The 25,117-nt window shown below is 42.9% G+C and overlaps 1 protein-coding gene across 1 annotated transcript in view; it reads left to right on the top strand.

Moving 5' to 3' along the window:
• Positions 1–460: 460 nt before the first annotated feature.
• The window catches only part of rtn4rl1b (reticulon 4 receptor-like 1b), a 44,045-nt gene continuing 19,388 nt past the window's right edge, over positions 461–25,117 (top strand). Inside the window, exon 1 of the mRNA XM_068008459.1 lies at positions 461–1,235. Coding sequence (XP_067864560.1) covers positions 1,223–1,235 — 13 coding nt within the window. The 5' untranslated portion in view covers positions 461–1,222. The remainder of the gene's footprint in view (positions 1,236–25,117) is intronic.

The raw sequence follows: 25,117 nt of genomic DNA, 5'->3' as shown, positions 1-25,117 counted from the left end.
TTGGAGCAGTTAGGGCCTCGGCTGTTGAAACCAGGAGAGATGGCCTAACCCGTCATCGATCCAATCACTGTTCCCAGGTAACAGTAATTCTATATTTAAAACGCTGACTGTTAACCTTGCGAGATATGAACACACACACACACACACACACACACACAAATATATATAACACTAGGGGCTGGATACAGGACTGAGGCAACCAGTTAGTCAATCTCAGATAACTTTCTCAACTTTTTTTTTCTTTTTTTGCTTTGAATTAAAATTGCCTCTAACTGTCTGTAAATCCGCAATTCTTCAATCACACACACAAACACAGTGCCTCTCCGACAGTCACATGTCTGTGCGCAGGGTTCTGGGGGAATTCGCTGATATTTTTTTTGAACTCTCCCCAGCAGAAGCGCTTTATTCCCATAAATTGTAGATGGTGTAGATCGCGCGGAATGTTAAAAGTGCTGCAGGTAGGGGAGCGGGGACGGGATCTTTTTTTTCTCCCTCTCTTTCCTTCTTCCGTGCTCTCCCTTTTTTAAAATTTCTCTGTGAGGGTCGACCAGTCTCTCTGGGTTTTTTGTTTAAATTTTTAAACGATTATAGATTGAATTGGTAGATCGATGGAGGGGAACGCGGGTGTAGTCTGGGCTGGGCAGGAACTGGGGTGTGAGATTTGACGGATAAGGAGAGGTGTGTGTGTCTTTTTAGATAAAACAGACGTGTCCATCCCTCCTTATAAGGAAAAACATGTTATTTTTCCCTTCTACCAGGCGCTGGTTGCACGTCAGCTCCCCCTCTCCAGCCTGAATTAAACATTTCAACATTGAACGTATTCCAGGGGGCACGCGTGTTACTAACCGGCTTTAATTATATATATATATATATATTTTAAAAATCTTCTTGCAAAAAAAAAATTAGGCTGGTTTTCTGTAAACCCCCCCTCCCTCCCCCACCTACCACCCCTCCTCCTCCTCCTCCTCCTCCCAGTCTGACAACCCCCGGGTCGCAGCCCCTTCTCTAAGCCGGGCTCGGTGCGTCTCCTGCCGGCTGCAGCTGCCGGGTCCAGTCGCTCTCTCTCTCTTTCTTTTTTTTTAATGCTCTCAGGATGCGGGAGAGCTCGTTCGGGATATCTGTGCAACAACCCAGGACTCGCTTCTCCCTCCCGGATCGTTGCTAATTCGAGGTGATTTAGTCCAAAACCGCCAACTTTTCTTTGGCTGCACCAGGGGCGAAAATGAGCAGGAAAGGTAAGTTACATTTTTTTTTGGAAAAAAAATATTTAATTCAATGGAATAAAAAATAGAAGCGGTGTTTTATTTATGGTGCTACCCTGTGAATTTCTAATATTTGTTTTCTATATCGGCATAGGATTCAATGCATAAAATATTCATATATATATATATAATACGTAACATTTATTAAATATAGCAAGGACCGCCGCAGTGCGAGTTTTTAAGATTGCGCTGAATGCTGCCTTTATATTTAGGTCTCGTTTAGTGACAGATTGCGGACTTTTAATATAAGTTTTCGGGCTGTTTGGAAGCTGTTAATGGAAAGCGTCTAAAACGGGATCTTATTTCTGTATTATAGACGCGATGTTATTAAATCATTACTTGGCTCTCCCTCCGCTTTGATCATCTACCTTTCTCTCTTCTGGTTGTATTCTGAGGGTCAACTCAGTAATGTTACTCATTTTTAATTTTTTTAAAAAAAAATTGGCACCATCTCTTTTTCATTCTCTCTTACTCCCTTCGCCCTAGAATAGATGGAGAGGTTTCAGCCCCTGTACAGGGATCAGCTTTAACCAGCAGATAACAGGGAGTCGGTCGGTGCTGAGTCTATTTTTAAACATATTTTGTGTGTGCATATATATATATACAGCTCATCGTTATTTGACATCTGGTGGTACTTTTTAAGGGAGAAGGGGGTTGAAAGAAAGCAGCCCATATGCCTAATTCCCAAGTTTTTTTCTCTGAATCAAGGTGTCACCTATCTATCAGGAAGTATCCACTATGTGTGTGTTATGTCTGTTTTTTTTTAAATTGTTGCCCTAATGTAGCTTTGTTGATGTTGTCTGTCGCCTGAGCCTCTCGGGCTCTGATCTTCTATTCTCTGTTATCGAGCGCCTTCAGTGGCTGCAATGCTTAAAGAAGAGGATTAGGCGGATGAAAGTTGGTCTTTGTGGTGCTACCCTTCGTGTCAACACCCCCCATGATCTCCTCATGTAACCCAAAACAAATTGCGATCCGCCAAATCCAAGGAGGCAGCGAACCATGGATCCCGGCGAGTCTGCAGACTGCAATAATAAATAAATAAACTCAAATAAAAACTGCCGTGTTTAACTCTTCAGGGGCCAACAATCCCTCCCTCACAGCGAGATCTGGGGAGGGGGGGGGTTAAAAAAGCCTCAAGAGAATCTCTTGAGTTTATTTTTATGAGTTAACCAACAAAAAAGTTAAACTGAAAACCTTATGTTAAATATTGACAACAAAAATGCAAAGATAAGTTTTGTATCAAGTGTACGGCTGTCGCAGTTCCCCCAATACGTCTCAGCCCAATATTTAATGGCAAGGTTGGGGATAATTCAGTTTTACTTACACTTTTGGACAACGGTTTGTATATATATATATATCTTAAAAGGCAAAATTCGAGTTAAAACGTAACGTTAGATTTAAGAGTAGAATCTAGCTCACCACCACCACCCCTAAAAAAAAGAAAAATCAGTTCCTTTGATGCGAATAATCGGTTATGGAAATGCATTCAGTATCGATTTGTGATCGCCTTTATTCAGAGTTCTCGGGTTAAAGTGAATGGCTGCCAACGAACTTGGACTCAAACCAGAGCCATTAGCTCATTAAAAACAGCCCGGAGTCTCGATCCTAAAATAAACCAAGTGCCGGGTCAGCAACACAAGTATTTAATATTGGTCGCATAGATATAAACCGTGAGGATTTCTTTCTAAAGATTCTGGCAGGACTCCGACCTCGTTATTACAAAACCCGTGCGGCTCCGCTAAACCATTTCTTAGCCATGGTTCGCCTTATAGAGGCTTAAGCCTCCTCTTGGCTGCAGTTGCTGTTTCTGTACAGACCTTGGACCAAGTTGGTTATAAGGAGAGATTTTTTTTTTAAAAATTGTAGTTTGTAATAATGGAATTTAAAAAAAAACAATATATTTATATCAGGAAGTTTTGTAGCATTAAACATTTGACAATGTCAAGCCAGAGAGAATAAAGTGCTCTTGTCAAAAGTAAATCTTGATAGTGACACCTGTGTAAATATTGGTGTGTATAAATCCAATACTGCAGACAGACCTTTTAAGATCATAAGATAGATACGGGCGAGGCCCGTCATTGCTCATCTATCAAAACAAATCTTCCTGCTCCCTCCCCCACCAACAGCATCCGACTCTGATTTTAAAAAAAACTGTAGATTTTCATGAATTGAATCTAAAACAGTGCACGCACTCAGTGCGAATCGACAATGAGTATAAATATTGCAAAGTTTAAATGCTAGCGGCTCAAGTGCTAGACCCGGAGAAAATCAGCACTCGTATCCTCATACTATTTGTTATTTATTAAAGTCAGTGAAGAAATACCCAGCAATTTAACATATAATGTGGTGTAAAGCGTGCACAGGCTGTCTCTGAGACTCAAGGGCGGTGGTTGGGCCAATGGAATTCTGATGATATAAACTGCAAGAGCGAAGTTCAACCAGTTTCCAGTGGTATCAGAACACTGAGTTTGAATCACCGGCCTGCATCTTATTACCATCCTTTTCGTGTACATAATACATATCAGGCTGCGTTCATGTTTATTACAGGCTGTTTCAGTTGGTTCCAGGTAATGGCTGCTTTTTTAAAAAAAATGTCACTGTTATTCCCTTTGGGAAGTGAAGCTCTTGAATGAGATGGGTAGTGGGTATTACACACAGAAGTCAGAATGAAGATAAAACGTGTTATGTGACTGACGCTGTAGCAATACTAAGAATTATGTGACGGCAAAAGACAGGAAAATCTAATTAATTATGTATTAGGTGATGTACATAGGAACAAGAGTTGGCCGCTCAGCCCTTCGAGCCTGTTCCATCATTCAATGGCTGATCTGTATCCTAACTCCATCCACCTGCCTTGACTCCATATCCCTTAATACCCTTGGCTAGCAAAAATCTTATCGATCTCAGATTTAAAATTCTTAATTGAGCTAGCTTCTACTGCTTTTTGTGGGAGAGAGTTCCACATTTCCATCACCCTTTGCGTGAAGAAGTGTTTCTCTCCTGAATGGCCTGGCTCTGATTTTAAAGTTACGTCCTCTTGTCCTAGACTCCCCCACCAGCGGAAAAAGTTTCTATCAACTCTACCAATTCCTTTCAAAATCCTAAAAATCTCAATTAAATCACCCCTTAACCTTCTAAAGCCTAGTTTACATCATCTCTCCTCATAATCTAACACTTGGAGCCCTGGTAACATTCTGGCGATTCTGCGCTGCACTCCTTCCAAGGCCAATATATTCTTTCTAAGGTGCGGTGCTCAGAACTGTACACAGTACTCCAGGGATTTGTATAGCAAAACTGTAGCAAAATTCCTCCCCTTTAAATTCTAGCTCTCCAGTTATAAAGGCTAACATTCCATTAGCCTTTTTGATTATTTTTTGTCCCTGACTGCTACATTTAAGTGATCTATGTACATGGACCCCTAAATCTCTTTGGACTTCCACTGTTCCTCACTTTTCACCATTTACAAAATACTCGGATAGGTCCTTTTTTGGTCCAAAATGGATGACTTTACACTTACCTGTGTTGAAATCCATCTGCCACACTTTTGCTTACTCATTTAATTTATCAATGTCTCTGTAATTTTATGCTCCTGGCTACACTACTTACTATACCACCAATCTTTGTATCATCAGCAAACTTGGATATATGGCTCTCTATTGTGTTATCTAAGTCATTAATAAATGTAGCGAATAATTGAAGCCCCAGCACAGACCCTTGTGCGACACCACCAGTCACTTCCTTCCAATTCGAGTACATACCCATTATTCCTACTCTCTGTCTTCTACCTCCTAACCAGGTCAATAATTTGCCTTCAATTCCATGAACTTTAATTTTAGCTAACAGCCTCTTATGTGGAACTTTATCGAATGCCTTTTGCAAGTCCACATAAACTACATCCATAGACATTCCCCTGTAGTAACTTTAGTTACTTCCTCAAAAAATTCAGTTAAGTTCATTAGACATGACGTACCCTTTACAGATCTGTGTTGGCTCTCTAATTAGCTCAACGTTCTCTAAGTGTTCAGTCATAGAGTTATAGAATGGTTACAGCACAGAAGGAGGCCATTTGGCCCATCGAGCCTGTGCCGGCTCTTTGTAAGAGCAATCCAGTTAGTCCCAATCCCCCGCTCTTTCCCCGTAGACCTGCAAATTTTTTACCTTCAAGTATTTATCCAATTCCTTTTTGAAAGCCATGATTGAATCTGTCTCCACCACCCTTTCAGGCAGTGCATTCCAGATCATAACTACTCGCTGCACAAAAAAGCTTTTCCTCATGTTGCCTTTGGTTCTTTTGCCAATCACCTTAAATCTGTATCCTCTGTTTCTCGACCCTTCCACCAATGGGAACAGTTTCTCTTTATTTACTTTATCTAAACCCTTCATGATTTTGAACACTTCTATCAAATCTCCTCTTAACCTTCTCTGCTCTAAGGAGAACAACCCCAGCTTCTCCCGTCTATCCATGTAACTGAAATCCCTCATCCCTGGAACCATTCTAGTAAATCTTTTCTGCACCCTCTTTAAGGCCTTCACATCTTTCCTAAAATGCGGTGCCCAGAATTGGACACAATACTCCAGTTGTGGCCGAAACAGTGTTTTATAAAGGTTTAACATAACTTTCTTGCTTTTGTACTCTATGCCTCTATTTATAAAGCCCAGGATCCTGTATGCTTTTTTAACCGCTTTCTCAACCTGTCCTGCCACCTTCAAAGATTTGTGCACATTTACCCCTAGGCCTCTCAGTTCCTGCACCCCCTTTAGAATCATATCCTTTAGTTTATATTGCCTCTTCTCATTCTTCTTGCCAAAATGTATCACTTCACACTTCTCTGCATTAAATTTCATCTGCCATGTCTCCGCCCATTCGACCAGCCTGTCTATGTCCTCTTGAAGTCTATTACTATCCTCCTCACTGTTTACTACACTTCTAAGTTTTGTGTCATCTGCTAATTTTGAAATTGTCCCCGTTCACCCAAGTCCAAGTCATTAATATATATCAAAAAAAGCAGTGGCCCTGGTACCGACCCCTGGGGAACTCCACTGTATACCTCCCTCCAGTCTGAAAAACAACCATTCACCACTACTCTCTGTTTCCTGTCACTTAGCCAATTTCTTTTCCATGCTGCCACTGCCCTTTTTATTCCATGGGCTTCAATTCTTTCCTTAGATATACTTTTCACCTTTTACAAAATACTCGGATCTATCCTTTTTTTTGGTACAAAATGGATGACCTCACACTTACCTACTTTGAAATCCATCTGCCACAGTTTTGCCCCAGTCACTTTTTCTTTAATTGTAAATTCCAATAACTTCCCCACAACAGATGTTAGACTGACAGGTCTATAATTTCCTGGTTTCTCTTTCTCACCTTTCTTAAATAATGGAGTTACATTTGCAACTTTCCAATCTAAAGGGACAATTCCTGAATCAAGGGAGCTTTGGAAGATTATGGCTAAAGCATCTGCAATTTCCTCACCTACTTCCTTTAAAACCCTGGGGTAGAAGCCATCAGGTCCTAGGGATGTCAGTTTTTATTGTCATTATTTTTTCAAATACTATTTTTTTGCTTATGTTAACTTTAATGAGTTCCAGTCCTTGATTCATTATTAGTTTTCCTGGAATATCAGGTATATTATCCTCTTCCACCACTGTGAAGACTGACGCAAAGTAACTATTCAACAAGTCTGCCATTACCTTATTTTCGTTTGCAATGTTACCCGCATCTGTTTTTAAAGGGCCCACATTACCCTTGACTACCCTTTTTCTTATAATATAATTCTAAAACCTTGTGTTAATCTTGATATCTCTCACAAGTTTCTTTTCATATTCCCTTTTTGCAGCTCATACCATCTTTTTTTGTCTTCCTTTGTAGTGCTTTATATCTCTCCCATTCCCCAGGATCTACACTATTCTTTGAACTTTTGTACACTCTTTCCTTTAGTTTTATGTTATCTCTCACCTCTTTTGTCAACCATGGCTGTTTTATTTGGTAAGTAGAGCTCTTGCCCCTTAGGGTATATACTGGTCCTGCATTAAACTAAACTGTTCATCTGTAGTTTTACCCGATAACAGTTTGCTGTCGTCAGCCTCTGTCTCATCGCATTAAAGTTAGTCTTACCAAAATCTAGACTCTTAGTAACTGTGTTAAGTTTCGCCTTTTCAAACCTAACATTGAATTCGATCATATTATGATCACTGTTAGATAAATGTTCCCTTACTGTTAGATTATTAACTAAGTCTGGCTCAGTACTCATTACTAAATCTAGTATGGCCTGTCCTCTTGTTGGTCCTAGAACACATTGCTCCAGAAAACTACCTTGAATGCACTTAAGAAATTCATTACCTTTCTGACTGGTCCTACTCTGCCCTTCCCAATCTATATGAAAATTAAAGTCTCCCATTAAAACAACTTTGCTTTTGCTACAAAACTCTCTAATCTGTGAATTAATACATTCTGCCACTTCATTGCTGCTATCAGGAGCCCTGTAGGCAAGTCCTGTTACAGTTTTAAGTCCTCTCTTATTCTTCAGTTCTAACCATAGCATCTCCGCTGATTGCTTCCCCTTACCTGTATCCTCCCTTACTAATGTTGTAATAGTTTCTTAAATCAGTAAGGCTACCCCTCCTCCTCTTCCAGTTTCCCAATCCTTTCTCCCAATCCCTTATAACCTGGATTATTTAACTCCCAATCATGACCAGTTTGCAGCCATGTCTCAATAATGGCCATCATGCCATACCCTCTAAGTTGTATTTGAGCCTCTAATTAACTCAATTTATTTCTTATACTCCGTGAGTTAGTATATAAAACAGTTATTTGGGCAATGTAGTAAAATGGAGTCTATTGGATGGTATAGTAATAGTGGAGTGTGTTGGATGGTGTAGTAATAGTGGAGTGTGTTGGATGGTGTAGTAATAGTGGAGTGTGTTGGATGGTATAGTAATAGTGGAGTGTGTTGGATGGTGTAGTAATAGTGGAGTGTGTTGGATGGTGTAGTAATAGTGGAGTGTGTTGGATGGTGTAGTAATAGTGGAGTGTGTTGGATGGTGTAGTAATAGTGGAGTGTGTTGGATGGTGTAGTAATAGTGGAGTGTGTTGGATGGTGTAGTAATAGTGGAGTGTGTTGGATGGTGTAGTAATAGTGGAGTGTGTTGGATGGTGTAGTAATAGTGGAGTGTGTTGGATGGTGTAGTATTAGTGGAGTGTGTTGGATGGTGTAGTAATAGTGGAGTGTGTTGGATGGTGTAGTAATAGTGGAGTGTGTTGGATGGTGTAGTAATAGTGGAGTGTGTTGGATGGTGTAGTAATAGTGGAGTGTGTTGGATGGTGTAGTAATAGTGGAGTGTGTTGTATGGTGTAGTAATAGTGGAGTGTGTTGGATGGTGTAGTAATAGTGGAGTGTGTTGGATGGTGTAGTAATAGTGGAGTGTGTTGGATGGTGTAGTAATAGTGGAGTGTGTTGGATGGTGTAGTAATAGTGGAGTGTGTTGGATGGTGTAGTAATAGTGGAGTGTGTTGGATGGTGTAGTAATAGTGGAGTGTGTTGGATGGTGTAGTACATTGAGTTACATCGAAACTGCAGCACAGAAACAGGCTATTCGGCCCAACTGATTTATGCACCACAAGAGCCTCGTCCCTCCCTACTTCATCTAACCCTATCAGGATACCCTTCTATTCCTTTCTCCCTCTTGTACTTATCAAGCTTCCCCTTAAATGCATCTATGTTATTTGCCTCAACTACTCCTTGTGGTAGCGCATTCCGCGTCCTTAACACTCTTTGGATAAAGAAGTTTCTCCTGAATTCCCTATTGGATTTATTAGTGTCTAACTTATATTTATGACCTCTAGTTCTGGACTCCCCCACTAGTGGAAACAATTTCTCTCCATCTATCCTATCAAATCCTGTCATTACCTTAAAGACTTCTATTAGATCACCCCTCAGCCTTCTCTTTTCTAGAGAAAAGATACCCAGCCTGTTCAGCCTTTCCTGATAAGAATATCCTCTCAGTTCTGGTAACATCCTTGTGAATCTTTTTTACATCCTCTTCAGTGCTTCTATATCCTTTCTATAATATGGAGACCAGAACTGTGGACAATACCCCAAGTGTGGTCTAACCAAGGTTCTATACAAGTGCAGTGTGATGGATAATGTAGGTAAGAGTGGGGTGTGATGGATGGTGTAGGTAATAGTGGGGTGTGATGGATGGTGTAGGTAATAGTGGGGTGTGATGGATGGTGTAGGTAATAGTGTGGTGTGATGGATGGTGTAGGTAATAGTGGGGTGTGATGGGTGGTGTAGGTAATAGTGGGGTGTGATGGATGGTGTAGGTAATAGTGGGGTGTGATGGATGGTGCAGGTAATAGTGGGGTGTGATGGATGGTGTAGGTAATAGTGGGGTGTGATGGGTGGTGTAGGTAATAGTGGGGTGTGATGGGTGGTGTAGGTAATAGTGGGGTGTGATGGATGGTGTAGGTAATAGTGTGGTGTGATGGATGGTGTAGGTAATAGTGGGGTGTGATGGGTGGTGTAGGTAATAGTGGGGTGTGATGGATGGTGTAGGTAATAGTGGGGTGTGATGGATGGTGTAGGTAATAGTGGGGTGTGATGGGTGGTGTAGGTAATAGTGGGGTGTGATGGATGGTGTAGGTAATAGTGGGGTGTGATGGGTGGTGTAGGTAATCGTGGGGTGTGATGGATGGTGTAGGTAATAGTGGGGTGTGATGGATGGTGCAGGTAATAGTGGGGTGTGATGGATGGTGTAGGTAATAGTGGGGTGTGATGGGTGGTGTAGGTAATAGTGGGGTGTGATGGGTGGTGTAGGTAATAGTGGGGTGTGATGGATGGTGTAGGTAATAGTGGGGTGTGATGGATGGTGTAGGTAATAGTGGGGTGTGATGGGTGGTGTAGGTAATCGTGGGGTGTGATGGATGGTGTAGGTAATAGTGGGGTGTGATGGATGGTGCAGGTAATAGTGGGGTGTGATGGATGGTGTAGTTGTAGTGAGGTGTGTAGGATGGTGTAAATAGTATTGGGCAGGGTTGGATTGTATGAGCAATAGTGAGGTGTGTTGGATGGCATAGTAATAGTGTTGGATGGTGTAAGCAATGGTAGAGTGTGCTGAATGGTGTAGTAATAGTTGGGTATGTTGAATGGTGTAGTAATAGTGGGTCTGCTGGATAGTGTAGTGATAGTGGGTATATTGGGTGGTGTAAGCAATGGTAGAGTGTGCTGGATGATGTAGTAATAGCGGAGCTGAATGCTGTAATAATGGTGGCGTGTATTGGAGATATAGTAATAGTGGTGTATTCAGAAGTAGACTTTAGATGTAAAATGCATGAGGTAGAGTGTCACCATTCTGATATGTATAAACTATTAGATGTTGTATAATATATTAAGTGTTGCATAATTTAATAGATTGTGTATAGTGCATTAAGTGGTGTGCAGTGTTGGTGTGTATTGTGTGCAGGAGTCCATCCCGCCGCCATGAGTTACGTGTGGCCCCTTCCAACAACCCAGTCCTGCAGACTCCTATTGTTTGATGATTCATATTCCTTAGTTTGCCTTCTTTGAATTTTGTGGGTCTGGAGGTACGGAAGGAGCTATTCTTTCGCGCTGCCGCCTCGATGGTGGATAAATCCCAAATCACAACTCCCAGTACTTGAGATATATACAAATGGAACATAGATTTAAATCACCGAGTCTGCACCGTACACACTCCTGCGGCCCATTATGTCCCCTGGTGTATTAATGTATATTAGACGGCTACAGTTTTTAAATAGATCACAATGTGCTCTCCAGTGTATAATTCTTGATAGCTACTTCCTAAAACTGGTGTTGCTGCAGTTACAGTCAAAGGGTACCTGCCGTCGGTTCCTACGCCTCTGTCACTATCACTACTGAACTTATAAGATAAGGGGAAAAAAATCGACTATTTTCTTTGTATTATCACGAACAAAGAATTCCTGGTGGTGAGTTTTAGCCAGTCGCTAAATGTTTAGGTTCTGCTCAAGTTTATAAACCGCTCTGTCTTCACTGTTAACGGTTTATAACACTCATGCATCGACTGCTGTTGTTACTGCCAACCATCTATTGCCCTTTGTACACGGGGCTCCCAGCTGTGTGTAGGCACTTTGAGTGGTAATGTAAGCCAGTCGCTCCCAGGTGGTGCAAAATGAGCGGCCGACAGGCCCTCGCAACAGATCATTGGAAGGCTGGAAGGTTAGTCCAGTTAAAGCAGAATGAAGCATTCCACTGGAGTACTGTGTTATTCAACGGGTAGATTCGTGATCCACCATTGTGCGAGTGTGGTAGGTGGATGGGTGGTGATTAGGTGTGTGGGTATGTGTACAGTAGGCGGTAGGTGCGTATGTGTGGCGTGGGGGGCGGGAAGTTGTATATGAGCGGTGGGTGTGCGTGTATATGGGCGGTAGGTGCGTGGGGTGTGTATATGGGCGGTAGGTGTGTGGGGTGTGTATATGGGCGGTAGGTGTGTGGGGTGTGTATATGGGCGGTAGGTGTGTGGGGTGTGTATATGAGCGGTGGGTGTGTGGATGTGCGTGTATATGGGCGGTAGGTGCGTGGGGTGTGTATATGGGCGGTAGGTGCGTGGGGTGTGTATATGGGCGGTAGGTGCGTGGGGTGTGTATATGAGCGGTGGGTGTGTGGATGTGCGTGTATATGGGCGGTAGGTGCATGGGATGTGTATATGGGCGGTAGGTGCGTGGGGTGTGTATATGGGCGGTGGGTGCGTGGGGTGTGTATATGGGCGGTAGGTGCGTGGGGTGTGTATATGGGCGGTAGGTGCGTGGGGTGTGTATATGGGCGGTAGGTGCGTGGGGTGTGTATATGGGCGGTAGGTGCGTGGGGTGTGTATATGGGCGGTGGGTGACTGGGGTGTGTATATGGGCGGTAGGTGACTGGGGTGTGTATATGGGCGGTAGGTGCGTGGGGTGTGTATATGGGCGGTAGGTGCGTGGGGTGTGTATATGGGCGGTAGGTGCGTGGGGTGTGTATATGGGCGGTGGGTGACTGGGGTGTGTATATGGGCGGTAGGTGACTGGGGTGTGTATATGGGCGGTAGGTGCGTGGGGTGTGTATATGGGCGGTAGGGACGTGGATGAGTGAATATGGGCGGTAGGTGCATGGGTGTATGTGCCCATTAGTGTGCGTGTGGAAAGATAGGGGACATTGGGTATCTCTAGAAAGAGTATAAAGATGGGTAGACGATAGGCACAGCACGACTGGAGCAGGTCAGATCTGACCGATTAATCTGCTCTGAGGAGAAAAAAAATCTGACGGAAATGGTAAAAATGAGACTGCAGAATACAAGGGGAAACAACAATGAAGACATACACATTTTATATAGTGATATTCACTGTATCTGAGAAGCAAAGCAAACAATAGTTGGTGTTACTAACTCCCTGACTTGGAAAGATGTGCCTTTTGAGAACAGTATCGTATATTCATTGCGTTTTACACAATGCAATTGTTATGAGACGGGTCTCGAAGCTCTCCAGCCTTAGAGACCGAGCTTTTTACACAATGGGTTGCTGTCTCTGCCCACGGAAAGGGTTTCGGCGAGGAAAGGGTTAAATGCATGAGTAGGCACAGTCTCATCTCAATGGGTTGTGGTCCATGTCGCACGATGCACATGCAGCTTCTACAGCTGAAGACCCCCCTCTCTCTCTCCGCCCGCCCCCTTTCCCCCAAATCAGAGAATTGTCAATTTCAGAAACTGACCCATGGCCGGCGGTCAGCGCGGGTCCATCCAACACCCGGGAAATAAGGAGGGAGAGAGGGTCAGAAAGGACAGCGGAGAATAACAACCGGGCATCAGCTCGGATTCCGACTTATTTAAATACCTATCGGGAAGAGCGCAGTTTGGTGTAAATGGGTCAAGAGGTTTTTGGACGGGTTTAACGGCATTTTAATGTCTCGCACAATCTGCTTTCTCCCAACGTCTATTTACAGGCACTCACTCGCTGCGTCCGTGTGTGAAACTGGGGCAGAGGGTCCCAAGGGGAACCTGGAAAACAACCCCCCCCCCCCGCCATCTCCCACAAAACACTCCCGTCCCTTTTTAAATATGGTTGTCCGAGAATAGTCTACACCCCATCCTGGAGTAGATTTTATTTAAACTTTGAGATAAGGAGAAAGAGAAACAATGTTGAATTTCTCAGACAGTTGGCGGATTTGGCAGGATGTATTTTTTGTTAGAGAGGGAGGGGTTCTGCTGTGTGTACCTATCGAACCCCATAACCTACCCTATTAATAAAACAATATAAATAACGCGGGGCTATTTGGTAAGTCAGCACTGGTTGTGATTTCTGATTTGAATCGGTGACAGCAGGGGCGATCGAGATAGAATAATGTATTAGTTATAACAAGGTCACTTTAGACAGCAGTAGAATTAAGTGAAAGGAGGGCTGTTAAAACGTTAGCGGGACCCGGACTCCTGCTCCATCACTTGCAACGGTTGAAAAAAAAAATAACCCAGGCAGTTCTAATAATTTTACGAAGGAAGCATCCGGACATCTAACCAGACATGTGCTCTTTAATAAAAAAAAAAATATTTCAGCATAATTGACTTTTCACCACGAGCCAGTGCAAGGGGAGAGGGTTCAAACATCTGATTCTGAGGAATTAGTCAAGTTTTATAAAAATAGATTGGCTGCAAACGAGATCAGACTAGATGTGTTTCAAATGATTTAGAAATCTTTCCTAGAACGACCTTTTATTGTCTCATCTATCTAATTTTTCCTGTTTTAGTCTTTATTTTAATAAAGACTTTTAACAATACAATCTTAATTCAAAGGCACTTAATTCAAATTAACTGACAATTTGACATTTTTAGCACTAAATTCCCATTTTGCTGTCTTATTTACTTTGCTTAATTCACATTATTGGATAATTCAATTTGTATTTTAGTGCAGAAAATGACTTTCAATTATCGGGAACAGACTGTAAAAGGTTTTTTTTCCCTTTGGTGATGGCGGGGGGCGGGGGGGGGGGAGATCGTTCTTTCATGGGGAAGAAAATAGTCCTGTTCCTGATTCATTTTATTTGGTCCTTTGGGTTTAGGAGACTCAGTAACTTAAATTTCACTGAAAAATAAATCTACATAAATACCTAAATAATAGAAAGATTCACATCACAGAGTGCCACCGAAGCGATTCGGTGTACACTGGCAGCATCGGTTGTCATTGTTTGTACAGTGCTATTACTTATCTTTCTTCATGACTTGTTCCCTAAGTGTTTTATCTCATTGTCAGCAAACCTGCCTGGGAGCTGACTGGGGTGCAAGAGGATGAAAGAGACTCTCGGACAGAGGGGATTGCGGATGGAGGCAGTGTCCTGATTAGATTTTATTTGGAGGGGAGTTTGAGGAAAGCTGTATGTAGGTCAGACAAACAGGATACAGTCTCTGAAGCAAACTTGAGGGATTAGATGAGAATCTTTAAAACTGAAGCTCTTGCTATGGTAAAATTCCGCTGTGCGGTTTTTTTTTTCTTTGCATTAGATTTTTTTTTCTCCCCTTCCATTTCAAACACGTTGCTTGCAGCATTCACAGCAGTTTGTAAAGGGGGACTCTGGCGACTTACTGACTGTATGGAGATGATTCTAGCTCTTCAATGCCCAATTCTATATCTTCAGAAGATAATATTTTCTCTCTCGCTGTACTCGATTAACACCAAAGTCAGCAATCACAGCAGAAAGGAGGTACTAAACGTTGCAGCTCACAAGGTAGTTAAATAGGAGGAAGAGTATTAAGCCCAATTTAACTCATCCACCCAGAAAAAGCCCAACAGTCCCCCCTCCCTCCCTGCGTCGCCCATCGCTCGATACAACTGCTTCTTAAATGATTCCAGAGATTTTGCCTCCACGACCCTATCTGGAAGTCCATTCCACGTGTCCCTTAATCTTTCTGTGAAGAAAAACTTCACAGTATATCAATAATAAATTTGCCTTTTGTTAGTTTGGACCTGTGTATGCTTGTCCCATTGTCATGATTTAGTTTGAAGTCATGTTGTGGAATGATCCTTATCCACACCATTTACTATCTTATACAAGGTCCCCTCTCAGTTGCCTATGTAAACAGTCAATATGTAGGATAAAAGGTACACCATTTATTCCCCCCCCCCATTTCCTTGTAATTTACATGCTGATTTGCTTTTTAATTATTTGCGTTCACGTAATTCAACACTGCTGTGTGTTTTATTTTACCATCTGCCTGACTGTCTATCTTTATTTGCATTTAGTTTAAAAACACATTTGTCATTATTAGTGAGAAAGGTCAAACATCTTTGAGATTCTAAGTCCTGCGGTGTTTTCGAAAGTTCCCCCCACCCCGCTCCCGGTGACAATGCTTAACTCGGAGACACAGGAGGATAACTAAACGAGCTTGCACTTTACAGGTATAGAGGCAGATACATCAGATTGCTGTTGGTTTCTGGAACCATTCTAAAATGAGCCATTTATAATCCCAGTCACTAACAGATCTAGATCTGTGCAGTCAACAAGCCTCAAGAGCAGTGCCAGATTTACACTGCTCAACAAGCTCTGGAACTGTTCCAGATTTCTGCTGAGAACCAGCTTCAGAGAACAATGTGTGACATCTGCAGCTAACCTGACACTAGAACTGCTCCAGATTTTTGAAGCTAACCAGCCTCTGCCACAGTTCCAGATTTTTTTGGTAACCAGACAGCTTCTGGAACCATTCTAGATTTTTTTTAAATTAAAAAAAGTTAACCCGACTCTGGAACCAATTCTAGAATATTTGTAGTTGACTCATCTCTAGAACCATTCTAGATTATTTGTAGTTAACCCACCTATGAAACCATTCTAGATTACTTGTAGTTAACCAGTCTGTACAATTGTTCCAGATTTTTCTAAAAGGTCTGCCTCATTTGCAGACGCCATTTTACAGAGACTTACAGTATCTGAAGGCTAATTTTAAAGATCTACATTAAAAATTCTAAACTTCCTCAGGAATTTTTAACGTTTTCTTTTCAAAACAAATGATTTGGGGAATTTTCCCCCTTTTTTCCTGTAATGTTCTCCCTTTCTTCTTGGCCAACTCCCAAGCTGCCGCCAATACCCCCTACCCCCTCGCTCTTCGGACACACTAGTGACCATCCAGGTGGGACTCCCCATTCCATGTTTTGCTCCCCAGTGCTGGGAGATACCACAGCCTCCATTTGGCTTCTCTGTACTCATTGCAGCTCAAACTGTGAACTGTGTAAAGTGGCAAAGGTGCAAGTACGTATAAGGAGTTGGGGACATCAGGGCAATTCTGAGATTTGGACCATGGTGTGGGGGGGTTTGGGGAGAAGGAGACAAAAACCCAACCAAAAAAAATCTGTGGCAGGGTGGGGGAGGTGGGGCAGTGGTTGCAGTTCTGGAGAGCAGAGTCATACCTGCATCCATACAAGCTCTGTGGTACTGAGTATTAACAGTGTACAGATTTGAATTTACAGAATTAATCATCCTGCTGAAAGCTGGGAGATTGATGCCAATAAAGGACCCTTTTAAATACAAGAAACTCAATGAGAAAAGAATAACATCTCTAACTTTTAAATAATCCAATACATGAACCAGCTGAACAGATGCAAACCTGTAGTTTGTGGACTGTGGTTGCACACTCTCAAGCTATTAGATTAGGTATTCTTTGGCAGCTAATTGCTCAGGTACATTTGTGATCTTATGGAAAGATCTATTTCTTCCTTGATTATTACAAAGTACATTAAAAAAATCAATACAGCTGTTTGCTAAAGTATTGAAAAGCCGAGCATAGTTTAGCATAAAGAAGTTATGTTAAACGTGTATGGAACCTTGGTTAGATCACACTTGGAGTATTGTGCACAGTTCTGGTCTCCATATTATCGAAAGGATATAGGGGCATTGGAGAAGGTGCAAAAAAAGATTCACAAGGATGGTACCAGAACTGAGAGGATATCCTTATCAGGAAAGGCTGAACAGGCTGGGGCTCCTTTCTCTAGAAAAGAGAAGGCTGAGGGGCGACCTGATAGAGGTCTTTAAGATAATAGGGTTTGATAGGGTGTTCGTAGAGAAAATGTTTCCACTTGTGGGGGAGTCCAAAACTAGAGGTCATAAATATAAAATTGTTGCTAATAAATCCAAAGAGTGGTGAGAATGTGGAATGTGCTACCACAAGGTGTAGTTGAGGCAAATAGCACAGATGCATTTAAGAGGAAGCCAGATAAGAAAATGAGGGAGAAAGGAATAGAGGGGTATCCTGATAGGTTTCACTGAAGTAGGGAGGGAGCAAGCTTGTGTGGAGCATAAAAGCCGGCATAGACCAGTTGGGCCGAATGGCCTGTTTCTGTGCTGTTGTTTTGATGTAACTCAATGATGTAACCACAGACTGTACACATGTGCAATGCGGTGCAATGCACATTTTGTAACCGTTGGTCCATCCTGTAATAAATTGGGTAGCCAGGTGGTGAAGTATAGTATACTAGAGCCTGGTCTTCAGTTGCTTCCAAGCCTTTATTCACAGAGATCCACATTGCCCACACTACACCCTAGATCAGCTCTCATATAAATGAATACAAGAGAGACCCCAATTGATATGCACCACCTGAATACAATTAACACCAATTGATATAAATCATATGGATACAATTAACACATCCAGTCCCACCCTTCCAAACCTCCCATCAGTTCAGCTCTTTCAAAGAGCTGGCACAGGCACGATGGGCCGAATGGCCTCCTTCTGTGCAGTAAGATTCAATTCTATGAAAGTTGCCTTTCTGTTATTCTGGAGAGTAGCTCTGTATCCCTTTGCACGCTGGTGATTGTAGCTTTTCCCTTGGTACTTCTGTCTGCTCACACTCCCACGCATTTCTCAGTCAGGATTCCCCTTCCCATGACCCTCAGTTATCAAAAACCTTCTCCACGCAGGCAGGAGGCTGCTTAAATCAGCAAATCAGGGTTCCTACTCCAGTTGTAGGACCCTGATTGTAATTTTCAGGTACAACTAGGCGGAATGTGTACTTCACGTGCTCCACCTGTTTAGCTGTTCAACAAGCCTTTAATTTTTTTTTGGCGGAAATCAAAGCCCCTAGTGTCCTGCCAGCACTAGGACAAGCACAATGACAGAAAACCTGCCAGGACTGTATTAGTTCTTAACATTTGCCTTTAAAGTGGGCAAACTTCCATGCTTCTACACATTCCCTGACCCTCCTGCATAACCTGCCCATCAGGGGTTCTACCTGCTTGGTTTTGCGTGGTCTGGCTGGAAACTAGCCATTCAGAGTCTCTCTGTTTTTAAATCGGAGTCAGTTTTTCCCACTTATGCGTCTTATTATGTGGAGGCGTTAATTATTAAATTAAATTAAAATTGCTAAATGGACTAAATTACTAATTTTTGAGGCTTCCAATGAATTTTCCAAATCTGAATCCAAAATTGAAGCCACGGTCCCACTCCTGACCTCTTGGTTCTGGACTTGACAAAAGCTGGTAAATCTACTACGAACATAGGAACAGGAAATGGCCATTCAGCCCCTGGAGCCTGTTCTGCCATTCAATGTTGCCATGACAACATTCACCTGAGGAAGGAGGAAGCCTCCGAAAGCTTGTGAATTTCAAATAAAATTGTTGGACTATAATTTGGTGTTGTAAAATTGTTTACAATTGCCATTCAATTAGATCATGGCTCATATGTATCTTAACTCCATCTACCTGCCTTGGTTCTGTAACCCTTAATACCCTTGGCTAACATAAATCTATCAATCTCAATTTTGAAATTTTCCATTGACCCCCCCACCCAGCTTCAGCAGCTTTGTGGGGAAGAGAGTTCCAGATTTCCACTCCCCTTTGTGTGAGGAAGTGCTTCCTGATATCACCCCTGACCGGCCTTGCTCTAATTTTAAGGTTATGCCCCCTTGTTCTGGACTCCCCACCAGAGGAAATAGTCTCTCTCTATGTAACCTATTAACTCCTTCAATCAGCCCTTTGTTCCTGATGTCAGGAATTCTACCTCCCTTACTTCTCATTTACTTGGGAGTCTAATGGGGCTGGGTCCCATTCTTGCAACAAGGCACTGAGCCAAGGACTGCAGGGACCAGCAGGTATGTTTTCCTTTGATCATTAAAGGAGTCAAAAAGGCGAAGCAAATAGTTATCTTGAAAATTGAACTACCGTCAGACAAAAGGATTGAGGTCGTCTGAAAGTCTCTCATTCATTGGAAAGGTAGATTTTTTTTTAAGGTATCTCAAACATTGCTATGCTTGAATATTGAGATGAGAGAAAACAACCAAAGCATGAAATATCAGTTGACCTGGAAATTGTATGAGGGTCATTCTTCAAGGGGCTGGTGGTAATTAAGATTTGTGTTTCATATAAATCCAACAGAAGAGAGCAAAGCTCATTATTTACATAAAAGAATAGGCTGCGGCTTGATATTTCATTTCAAAATGAAATCCGCACTAGAAAAAAAATGTTGAAAATCTCAACTGGTAAATGTTAACAATGTCAATAAATAGGGAATATTATCTGATTGAATCTTTGTCATTTCACCAGTCAGAAGTATGAGTACATACCAGGAGCAATATAGGTACATACCAGGAACAGTATAGGTACATACCAGGAGCAGTGTGGATATATACCAACAATGGTATGGGTACATACCAGGACACTATGGGTACATAACTAGAGCAGTATGGGTACATATTTAGAGAAATATGGATACATATCAGAAGCAGTATGGTTAGGGGTACATACCTGGAGCAGTATGGGTACATACCAGATTTATGGGCAGAAACCAGGAGATGTATGGGCACACACAATGCGATGTATGGGCACACACTATGAGATGATTGGGCACATTGAGATGTATGGGCACACACCATGAGGTATATGAGCAGGTACTGAGATGTATGGGCACGTACTATGAGATGTATCGGCATGTACTATGAGGCGTATGGGCACATACCCAGAATTGGAAGTCTCACAGGGTGCACAAAGAACCATACAGCACAGAAGGAGGCCATTCGGCCCATCATGCCTGTGCCGTCTCTCTGAAAGAGTTACCAATTAGTCCCACTCCCCAAATCTTTTCCATGGACCTGCAAATTTTTCATCTTCAAGTATATATCCTTTTGAAAGTTACTATTGAATCTGCTTCCACCACCCTTTCAGGTAGTGTATTCCAGATCACAACAACTCGCTGCGTGAAAAAAATTCTCCTCATCTCCCTCCCCCTGGCTTTTTTGCCAATTATCTCCCTATCTACTCAATCAAAACCCCTCACAATATATTAGAGTTATCAAATTGACAACCTTAAATAATTAATGCTTCCACATTATAAGACAGAGAAGTAAGCAGAGAAAGGGACTCTGAGCCCCTGAGCTAGGGAGAGAGTAAAAAATATCAGGCCAGGCCCTTGTCCTGGTTAGAATCCATTGCCTCATGGTAGAACATGTGCATGTGACTGTTGGGCGAGGACAGACTTGGGTTTGTTAATGATGCCCCCCATGGTTGAATTTTAAAAGGGATGGGTGGTAGCCTCAATTGATACATTGAAAGAAAAATCAGGCAGGGGATCATAATGCAATATTGCCCATTTTACACTATTTTTTAACACCGTTTTGTACCCATCCAATGCTTTTGTTACCTCCAGACTTGACTATTCCATTGCTCTCCTGACCGGCCTTCCATCTTCGATCCTCAATAAACTTGAGCTCATCCAAAACTCTGCTGCCCATATCCTCACTAGCACCAAGTCCCGTTCACCCATTACCTCTGTGCTCGCTGACCTATATTGGCTCTCAGTCCGGCAACGCCTCGATTTTAAAATTCTCATCCTTGTTTTCAAATCCCTCCATGGCCTCACCCCTCCCCGTCTCTGTAACCTCCTCCAGCCCTACAAAACCTGGAGAGAACTCTGCGACCCTCCAACTCTGGCCTCTCCCACTTCCTACCATTGGCAGCCGAGCCTTCAGCTGTCTAGGCTTTAAGCTCTGGAATTCCCTCCCTAAATCTCTCCGCCTTTCCTCCTTTAAGACCCTCCTTAAAACCTACCTCTTTGACCAAGCTTTTCATCACCCCACTGACTATCTCCTACTCTGGCTTCCCTTAACCATAAAACATAGCCATACATCGAACACACTGAACTTTCCAATCATTCTTCTCCCCTCCCCCCCTCCAATATTCTTCCCTCCTTTCATGTGTGGGTGTACGGCTATGTTTTATGGTTAAGGGAAGCCAGAGTAGTTATATTTGATTGTGAGGGTGATAGGTAAACAACAACAACTTGAATTTATACAGCGCCTTTAACGTAGGAAAACATTCCGAGACGCTTCACAGGAGCGTAGTCAGACAAAAATTGACACTGAGCCAAGGAAGGTGATATTAGGAGAGGTACAATCAATGGGCTCCTAACTGTCCTTCACAGTACCTTGCCTGGGTGGACATTCTTCGCAAGTCAGCCTAGGCAGTAAGAGTTGAGCTATTCCACCGTGGAAGGCATCGCCAATGCAAATCTGATGCTTCTGCCTTCGCCCGACGCCCACGCCTGTGGGAGTCGCTCGACAATGATCAGGAAGGCCAACCGGAGCGATCTGACACAAGAGCTCTGAGACCAATTACAGCGGCCCCTCCACCGCCGTTCACTCAGCACAAGCCAAAGAGGAGCGAAGCGGTGACCTGGCAGCTCCGTAGGGCTCTGCACAACACCGCACGGTGCAGTTAACTCACTGAGCGATGCCGGGGCCAGGGGATACTTTCTTCTATTTGAACGACAGCTTTTTAAAAAAAAATTTATACACAACAAGTTAGTAGAATTCCCTTATGAAGCTGGTTCTGTTGTTCAAATCATCTGTGTTTGCACAGAGATCGCACAGCGGCTGGTTCTGGATGTTTGAAACCAGCAGAACAAAGAAAGGGGGGCTCTACGGTGTGAATGAGGCTTTCACCAACCTCAGCCTGGGAATTTTTGCTGTGCAGTATTATTTTTCCAACACATTCCTATTGAGTTCCTTTGTCTGCTCGTTAGCAAGAGGGCGTGAACGTGCTTAACATGATCAGGTCCTATGCCCCTGTTATGACAAATGGAGGAATTTGCTAAGAACCCGTTAAGTGTTCCGTAGGATAACACTGCAGGATTTACACAGGCAAGGTGCAAACATAGTGAAGTCTGACAATTAGTGAGTCTCCTGGTGAGAGTTCCAACACAAAGCAACACTGACTTGACACTAATAAAAAAAAACTCGAAACACCTCAGCAACTGTTCGGCTGTGGTGATGTCTGAATTTATAAAATTAGGAACATAGGAACAAGAGTCGGCCATTCAGCCCCTCGAGCCTGTTCTGCCATTCAGTTAGATCCTGGTTGACCTGTATCTTAACTCCATTTACCCGCCTTGGTTCTGTAACCCTTAGTAACCTAACCTATCAAAAATCTATCGATTTCAGTTTTGAAATTTTCAATTGACCCCCCAGCCTCAACAGCTTTTTGGGGGAGAGAGTTCCAGATTTCCACTCCCCTTTGTGTGAAGAAGTGCTTCCTGACATCACCCCTGAACAGCCTTGCTCTAATTTTATGGTTATGCCCCCTTGTTCTGGACTCCCCCACCAGAGGAAATAGTTTCTCTCTATCTACCCTATCAAAACATTTAATCATCTTAAACACCTCAATTAGACCAAAATTACAACAAAATGTTTACTAAAAAATAACTGGAAGTATGACCCAGTCAGTAAATAACACTGTCTGGCTGGGGGACTGAGCCATACAAGATAGGAAGTCTCAGCTTTGATCTCTAGTCTGCGCTGAGCTAGCTGGTCTGAGACTGGGCAACGGTCAGGATGCTACAGTTAATTTGGGATTCTGGGCTTGGGAGACGGGGGAGGGGCGGGAAGAAAGAAAGAAAGACGTGGGTTTATATAGAGCCTTTCACGACCTCAGGGCGTCCCAAAACGCTTTACAGCCAATGAAATACTTTTGAAGTGCAGTCACTGTTGTAATGTAGGAAATGCGACAGCCAATTTGCGCACAGCAAGATCCCACAAACAGCAATGGGACAACGACCAGATCACCTGTTTTTTTGTAAGTGATGTTGGCTGAGGGATAAATATTGGCCAGGACACAGGGAAAAGTCCCCTGGCTCTTTTTCAGAATAGTATCACGGGATCTTTGACATTCACCTGAACGGGGCCTCGGTTTAACGTCACAGCTGAAAGACAGCACCTCCAACAGTGCAGCACTCCCGCAATACTGCACTGGAAGTGTCTGCAGACTTGAGCACAAAAAAAAAATCTAGGCTAAGTGGGACTTGAACTCATAACCTTTAAACTCAAGAGGCGAAAGTGCTACCCACTGAGCCACAGGGCAGGAAAATCAACCAAGGTTCCCACCCCCCAATTGGTCCCTGGTGGGTGCTGCTGGATGATGCACAGGTGCGGACATCAGGTGTGGACCAGAGCAGGATCAGAATCAATTACCCTGCTCCAAACGGCTACGGCTCAGACGACGCGAATGGCCACGCAAATGAAGTAAAAGAGGGGCTGACAGAGCCAGTGGAACCGCACCCCAAAACCGGTCAACACATTCAGGAGAGAAGGGTTAAAGATGTGAATAGGCAGAGAGGTTAAATTAACTGAACATAGACTTGCATTTTTGTGTTATAAATTCTTGTGGCATAATCCAATATGTTGCCTTCGAAACAGGATTGAAGACGTCACGTTTTATACAGTAAACAGGCTCGTACTGGAAATGTCACCGTGACCAAACTAACAAACACTGTACCGTACTCTCCACAAAGGAAATGATGCACAATCAATTAAAGGAAAAATCCATAACTTTACGGATTTAAATAATAAAATACATAAAGCAAATCAAAATTAATTATAAAATCCATTCAATGGAAACATCCTGTCCGAAGAGGGCAATGAATAATGTCTATCTGCCGGTGAATGACACACAGAACAACAGAGTTTGGAGTGTCTTTCAAGGCAGTAATACATCGTCGGTGTAGAAGAACAAAGCACTGACACTGGGAATCGGAGATTAAAAACAGGCCCATCAGCATCTGAACGGAGGGACAAGTTAATGTTTCGGATATGAATCCTTCATCTAGTCCCACTCAAAACAACCTTTCAGGGTCAAGTTGGCTCAGTTGGTAACACCCTTGCCTCTGAGCCAGAGAGGTTGTGGGTTCAAACCTTCACTCTATGACTTGAGCTCATTATCCAGGCTGACACTCCAGTGCAGGAGTGCTGCATTGTTGGGGGTGTCATCTTTTGAATTAAATTGTTCAATGGTTAGATAGCAATGATTTCGTGGCACTATTTGAAGAGCAGGGAAGACTCCTGGAGTGTGGGCAATGCTTGGCTCTCAAACAACTGGTCCTTCACCTCTTTGGTGTTTGTGGGATCTTGGTGTGTGTAAAAGACTTCCTTTTGTATAATGCCTTATCGTGTCTCAAAGCGCTTCACATCATTCTGAAGAGCAAGGAACAGTTGCGTACGTAACAGTCATCACTCTTCAAAATGATGTGATAAGACTCTATACAAAAGTCAGCCTTTCTAGCACCTTCTGTTTTTATTTCAAGGGTTTGAGGGCATCATAAACTGCAACAGACAAGCCGATGGAACTTCAATGCAACACAGCTCAGTTATTTATTTTTTTCTTCTCCTCATTTTAGCCCCTTCCCTCCCTCTTCTCTCCTGAAGAGGTCAACTCCTTCCTTGAGCATGGTTCTACAGGCAGTGCTAGTCTTCAGGTACCTCACCCAAGTTGCCAGGCTTCATGTGTGAGCTTTGATATGATGGGATGTCAGGAGCATATCTGATTGAGGTGGATATCAACAGCTAATGCCTGCTCCTTCCTTACTGGGAT

Source organism: Heptranchias perlo, chromosome 28, assembly GCF_035084215.1.
Source record: "Heptranchias perlo isolate sHepPer1 chromosome 28, sHepPer1.hap1, whole genome shotgun sequence".
Classification (NCBI taxonomy): domain Eukaryota; kingdom Metazoa; phylum Chordata; class Chondrichthyes; order Hexanchiformes; family Hexanchidae; genus Heptranchias; species Heptranchias perlo.
This window is presented reverse-complemented; position numbering and strand designations above follow the sequence as displayed.